A 6,822-nucleotide genomic window follows, 5' to 3' on the forward strand; every position below is an offset into this window, starting at 1 on the left:
CCCACTGTCCTCCTGCAGTGTGGCCCACTGTCCTCCTGCAGTGTGACCCCCACTGTCTTCCTGCAGTGTGACCCACTGTCCTCCTGCAGTGTGACTCTCTGTCCTCCTGCAGTGTGACCCACTGTCTTCCTGCAGTGTGACCCACTGTCCTCCTGCAGTGTGACCCACTGTCCTCCTGCAGTGTGGCCCACTGTCCTCCTGCAATGTGACCCCACTGTCCTCCTGCAGTGTGACCTACCGTCCTCCTGCAGTGTGACTCACTGTCCCTGTGGCTATTCCTTGCTACTTTGTGAGTTCTTCTTTCTCCCACCCTTTCCTTCTAACCTTTTAACCCCTAACACTAGACAGTAGAGAAAAGGATAGAGAAGGGGGTGACTTCTTGCTTAGTAGGAGTTTGAACTTTGCCCTCAGGATAGCTAATTTGTTCTTCGCAGGCCACTACTTAACAAACCACAGCCAACAGCAACACCCAGCAGCAACCAACAACCCATTCTCTCTCTAGGCCCTGGCATTTATATACCCTCCAAAAAGGACCCAGAACTCCAAATTATCTGCCGCTGGCAAACCTACGCCCTCTGCCAGAGCAGGAGGCAAATCAAGGTCTGCAGCTATGGACAATATGAAGCAGCCCCATATCCCATACCCGGGATTCAAATGAAAACATAGGGCTGGAGAGATGGCTCAGCGGGTAAGAGCACTGATGCTCTTCCAAAGGTCCTGAGTTCAAATCCCAGCAATCACACAGTGGCTCACAACCACCCATAATGAGATCTGACGCCCTCTTCTGGTGTGTCGGAAGCCAGCGACAGTGCACTTATGTATAATAATAAATGAGTCTTTGGAATGGAGCAAGCAGGGCTGATCAAAGCGAGCAGAGGTCCTAAAAAATTCAATTCCCAACACCACATGAAGGCTCACAACCATCTACACAGCTACAGTGTACTCATATACATAAATCATCTTTTAAAATGAAAACATATTCCTATTTCTGTGTTTTTTCAAAGAAACCACCATTCTCAGCACAGTCCTAGGAGGCTCCAAGCAGCCTGTGGGCAGGACCCTGGCAGTCACCTCCCACCCCCAGGGCCAGGACACCTCTAACAGGATGAAGGAGGCGCTTCACATTCCTGGTCAGCCTCAGTGAGACTCCAGCAGGGGCCCTTGACAGCTTAAGCCAGGACCAGCTCTGCAAGGTGGAGGGGGACAGCTACTCAGACCTACTGGGGAGCACACCGCCTCAGGCTGCCCACATGCAAGGACGGGACCTGGGACCAGTGCCTCAGGTCCAGGGGATTTCCAAGGCCTGGGCCTTCCAACCAACACAAGGCTCCAAAGCATGAAGGGACAGAATCTACTACCTGCCAAGAGGCCCATGTTTTTGTAGACCCAGAGAAGAGTTTGAGAAGCAAGATCCAGGCCCATACTGAATGCCCACGGGGCTTGAAGGGACGTGTCTGCATGGTGGCTGTAGCCAGGGGCGCAGTGGCCACTCACCTGCCTGGATGGCCAGGAAGTTGTACAGTTCGTGCAGCAGCTCCAACAGGGCCGCCTTCTGCTTGGCCTGGCAGAACTGAAAGGCAGGGGAGACACTGGTCAAGGGTCTGTCTGCGTCTGCAGCAAACTGCCACGTCCGCCTGGACAGCAAGGAACACCTCTAAACTTTAGGGACATTTTTGTTTTTAAGGCCGACTAAGCCATGTGCCCAGCCCCACGCATAGTTGTCTAGGACAACTGGCTGTGGAACAGACACTGCAGAGTCACAATGAGATGACCAATGAGATGGCTCTGGCCTGACTTCTTGAGAGAAGAGCAAGCAATGGCACCAGGGCTCGCAGAGGTTAGAGGAGCCTGCCGAAGAGTGTCAGTGACTGCGGGTCTGAGCCCTGCCTGAGGAAGGGCTACAGCAGGACTTGATGGAGCTCACGTATCAGCCACTTGTACTGGCTGACAGCAGCCTGAGGAAGCAGGCCAGCCAGCCAGTATCAGCCGGGAGGACAGCCTGATTAAGACAACACACCCACTCCCAGCCTGTCCCTGCATTCCCCACAGTGGGAGGGAGAAAGAAAACAGTGCCGGAACCCTGGGCTGCAGACAAGATTAAGAAGACTTCTCTGATATGTAAATGCTTATCTGGATTTTGGGTGAACTAAGGCCACCCAAAGGAAACTCAGCAAGAACCTCACTGGGAGCAGAAAGTATGTCCCTGCCTGTGGGCTCCTGGACCCGCCTGCCACAACGGCCAAGGATGCCCAGAGTAGCCAGAAAATGCATCTTGCCTGGATAAGGCCAGCCTCTGCCCTCCTATCACAGTTGCAGGATTGGTTTAAATCTAGAATGTCTTGAGCCCAAGGCCCCAGGCAGCTGATGGGTACAGCTTGCTAGCTCTGCACAGTATGGCAGGGACCTGCAGGGTGTCTGTCTGAGTAGCTCACAGGAAGGCCAGGAGCAAGCCTGCGCTTCCTTCAAGTGGGGTCCACCACTCTACAGACTGTGCAGGACCCGGAACTAGAACTAGGAACCTTGTCTAACTAATAGGGCAAACAGAAGACCATCGGAGGGGTTGCGTGAAAAGTTCTATTTTTCTTGTTTCTGCGTTTGTTTGTCTCTTTGGCTGCCTGTTTCTAGAGCACACTGTCTATCCATCAGCCCAGTTTTATGATAGAAAGCAGATTAAACTTATTATGAGCCTGGTTCTGCAGAACAACTGGGAAGCAAAACTGCTTTGTGGATGAGAGCAATAAGGGAGCGTCATAAAACACCCGCAAACAGGACACAGCAGCAGCCAAGGAAATAAAACGGTGTCTGCAGCAGGCTGTCCTTCATTAACAAGGGGAACAGTCAACGCAGGGGTGCTGTTGGCCAGCCCCTGGGCTGCAGAGGCCTGGCACCCACACTTAATAATTAGAGCACTAAGTCATGCCCTCTGGCAGCACACGCCTCTTCCTGGTAGGATTTATGACCTGAAAATTTACTGCCTCGTGTCTTCCTCAGAACCGGCTGCCCAGCTGCACTGTAACGCTGCTCACATGATCCGTAGGCTGAGGAGCAGTCACCTTCCCCAAACATTAGTTGTGGGGGAATGTGAGGGCTTCATAAAACAAATTGAACACATTGGCTAAGAGGGCTAATTCCCCTTACCACGTGCTTCAAACTGGCCCGTGACGTGTCAGAGCAGGAACCTGATCATTATCAAGAGATGGATGCACACCAGAGAGAAGGTAAGACTGAGTGTGGTCTCTCAGGGTCAGATGCTGGCAGCCTCGCCCCCCACACTGCCAGCTGGACACCCACGCCCATCTCCCTGGACCGACTGAGGCAGATCGAGGGCCTCAGATGTTCCCGCTGATAGGGGTGTTTCTGTCAGGAGCCGGGGGCTGGACCCAGGGAGCTCACCCTTCCATAATTCAAGTACCACTGCGCTCCCAGAACTGAATCTGACACAAACATCGTCACAGAACATGATGTGATTCTGGTACGTTCTGGGAAGCGATCCCCTTAAGTGATCCTCTCATGATCTGGGCAAGTTTATCTCTTGGCAGAGCTCTGAGTCCTCAGGAAGACTCATAGAAGGCAGATCAAACTTACCTCATCTGTTTTTCTCTCACAGTCGACCGGCAACAATTTCACTGAGACGGAGAGAAGAAAGAGGAAGGTTAGAAGTGGGCCTGGGCATCGGAGAGACCTCTCAAGACCCAGGGGAAGCACGACTCAGCTGACACAAAGGTGGAGACCATCCAGCTCTCAGGGGCCCCTTTGTAGTGTGGGCTCTAAGGCCCAAGGGTTCCCCCATGTTGGTAGTTGGGGCCTCTTTCCAGCTGTACATGAACCAGCAGCCACAGATTCCTGGGCTCCTTAACATCTGTTTCTGCTCCTGTAAAATGGGATTGCATGGGCCTTCTTAAGGAGAATGCACACTGCTGGAACCCCAGCACTCAGAAGATTAACACAGGAGGACTGCGACATGTTTGAGGCAGGCCTGGGGCGCAAAGAGGATGTTGTCTCAAGAAACAAAACAAGGGGCTGGAGAGGTGGCTCAGCCGCTTTCGCAGAGGGTCTGAGTTTGAATCCCAGCATCCATGTGGCTGCTTACAGCCATGTGTAACTCCGGTTCTGGAGTCTCCATTGCCCTCTTCTGGCCTCCATGGGTACTGTATGCATGTGGTGCAGATGCACACATAGGCAAGTCCCCCCTACACATAAAAAAAAAAAAAAAAAAAAACCCACAAACAAGATAAAAACCAAATGGCTTTTGTCAGAGAGTTAGGCTCAAACAAGACAACATACGGAAAAGTCTTTTATGAGCTACAAACGACAGTATGTCAAGTAAAAATAAATGCTATCACAGGAGGGAACTCCAGGGACCCCAAGCCTGTCTTAAATTATCTTAAGCAGAGTGTAGCACCCAACACTATGTGATATCATCCCCTGAGCGCTTACAGCACCTGTACAATTTGCTGGCACTCACCTCTGTTAGCCTCTAGCTGACCCAGAAACTATTCCCAGGGTGGATAACAGACCCTTGGGCATCAGTGTGGCAAACAGACTCACACATGCCCAGACATCAATTCCTCACAACACCGAAGACAATGGTTGGGCTCTCCTACTCAGCTACTCCTAATTGTGGGAAATGTGACCCTGACTCAAGGCTGGCAACAGTGTTAACCACGAGCACGCTTCGGAAAGAAAATGAACTGTCATTTTATACCTAAATTTGTACCCAAAACGATCTGGGTCTGGTGATTCGGGTCTATACTTTCCGGCTTCGGGGGAGGTAAGGCAAGATCATAGGTTTGAAGCCATCCTGAACTAGAGTGAATTCGAGGTGAGCCTAGACATCTAAAGGAGACCCTGCTTCAAAGTCGTTTTCAAAAGCCAGCTAGCGAGTGTAGCTCAGTGGTAACATGCTTGTCTAACGTATGTGAGACGGACCCTAACTATAACCCCTTATACCAGAGGGGGAGATTTTCATGGAAATAAAGCCGCTTTTCTTCTTGTGAGTAATAGGCAAAAAGGGAGACACCAGTCCTCAGCTATTCGGGAGGCTTGCTCTCTTGCACCCTTCAAGGGGTGCGGAGTCACGTAACTGAGTGTGGGCAGAGACGTCTAGGAAGTCACCTGACTCACAGGCTCTCTCCCAGCACAGCTTCGACTTAAAACAACTCTCCCACACCTGAGCCACAGGCAGGGTCAGACTCCTTTTGACAAATGAAGGCCCGGTGGTGCCAGTTTTGCTGCTACAAAGCTGAGACCACGGCAGGCATTCCCCGAAGGCAGGGAAAACAAGAGGGGCAGGGGTGGGCTGGCTGTCAAGAGTGGGCGTGTGGCTTTCCCTTGGAAGGACCTGGCTGTGGCTGAAAGGGAGCCTCTAGAAAGACTGGGAAACAGAAAAGAGCAGAAAGTGGAGGCTGAAAGTGAGGGTCTGCAGTCGGTCGCGGCTCACAGGCCGGTCTGGGTGGGCGAACCCCCGTGCCCGGGGCCCTCCCCTGCGCCGGCCCGGGACGTACTGTTGTCCTCCGCCTCCTGCGGCGCCGAGGGCTTGCCCATCTTCACCCACAGGATGGCCAAGAAGACGAGCAGCAGCCCCAGGCTGGCCCAGAGCAGGAGCCGAGACAGGCAGCGCTCCAACCGCCGGCCCGCCTCGGGTCGGGTCCGCCCGGCGCCCGCCGAGCCGGTGCGCGAGCTCTTCAGGCCGGGGCGAGCGTCAGCGCCGAGGAGCGCCAAGTGCGGCCGCGCAGAGGCCGACGGCGGGGCCCACCAGTGGCGGCCCCGGCCCGGGGCGTGCCTGTCCGGCGTCCGCGCATCCTCGTCATCCTCCGAGCTGCCCCGGACCGAGGCGCGGCGTCGCAGCGGCCCGGGCCCGGCGTGGGGCGGGTAGGAGAGGCCGCGGCTCGCGGCCCAGGGAGAGGCGGAGGCCCCGAAGTTGCCGTACGGCCCCGAGGCGTTGGAGGCCGCGCTAGGCGCCGGCGGGGAAGGCGACAGCGGCCAGGGCTCCGAGCGCAGGACGCTGGCGGCGGGCCGCGCGCGCAGCGGCGCTTCCTCGCGTAGCCGGGCCTCCTCCCGCTGCCGCTCCGGGCCCCGCGGCCCGGCGTCCTCCCGCAGCCGCTCGTCGTCGCGCAGCCGGGCCTCGTCCCGCAGGCGGCGCAGCTTGTTGCGGTAGACGTTCCGCGTGGTGTCGGTGATGGGGCCTGGCTGGAAGCCCAGGGCCTGCAGCTCTCGCCGCAACTCCAGGTCCGACAGGCCGGCCATGGCCAGGACACCGCCCCCTCGCCCGCCCCCGGCGCGCACCGCACCCGGAACTGCTCCCGCCGGCAGCCGCGGCGGAGCGGGCGGGGCCGCGCGCCATGATGGGAAGGGCGACCACGGACGCCATATTGGGAAGGGCGGCGCATGGAGGCTATGTCCGCCATGATGAAAGGCGTCTGTGTCGGCCTGGCGCCGCCATGTTGGTGAGGTCCAAAGGGTTGGTTTGGTTACCGTTTTGTTTTTACCTGTGTGTGCGCTTGCTTTCATCTCTTCCCCTGCCCTCTAGCTTATGGGTTTTTTTTTTTTTTTTTTTTTTTTTTTTGGTTTTTTCGAGACAGGGTTTCTCTCTGTGTAGCCCTAGCTGTCCTGGCACTCACTTTGTAAACCAGGCTGGGCTCCTGCCTCTGCCTCCCAAGTACTGGGATTAAAGGCGTGCGCCACCACGCCCGGCTTAGCTTATGTTTATCTGTCAGACCTAGCAGTGTTTATCCTAACGCAGCGCTAGCACGCGGTAAACGTTCAATGGAATGTTGATTTACTTAATGGATGAGCTCAATGGTGTAAGCAAACCACCGCCAA

The 6,822-nt window shown here is 55.4% G+C and overlaps 1 protein-coding gene across 1 annotated transcript in view; it reads right to left on the minus strand.

The window, feature by feature from the left end:
- Lemd2 (LEM domain containing 2) overlaps positions 1-6,272 on the minus strand; it is a 14,446-nt gene extending 8,174 nt beyond the window's left edge. The window contains exons 1-3 of the mRNA XM_021149864.2: positions 5,505-6,272; positions 3,586-3,626; positions 1,495-1,570 (exon numbers count right to left, since the gene is read on the minus strand). Of these exons, the coding sequence (XP_021005523.1) occupies positions 1,495-1,570; positions 3,586-3,626; positions 5,505-6,246 (859 nt within the window). The 5' untranslated portion in view covers positions 6,247-6,272. The remainder of the gene's footprint in view (positions 1-1,494; positions 1,571-3,585; positions 3,627-5,504) is intronic.
- Between the last annotated feature and the right edge of the window lie 550 nt (positions 6,273-6,822).

The sequence above is a fragment of the Mus caroli genome, chromosome 17, assembly GCF_900094665.2.
Source record: "Mus caroli chromosome 17, CAROLI_EIJ_v1.1, whole genome shotgun sequence".
NCBI lineage: Eukaryota > Metazoa > Chordata > Mammalia > Rodentia > Muridae > Mus > Mus caroli.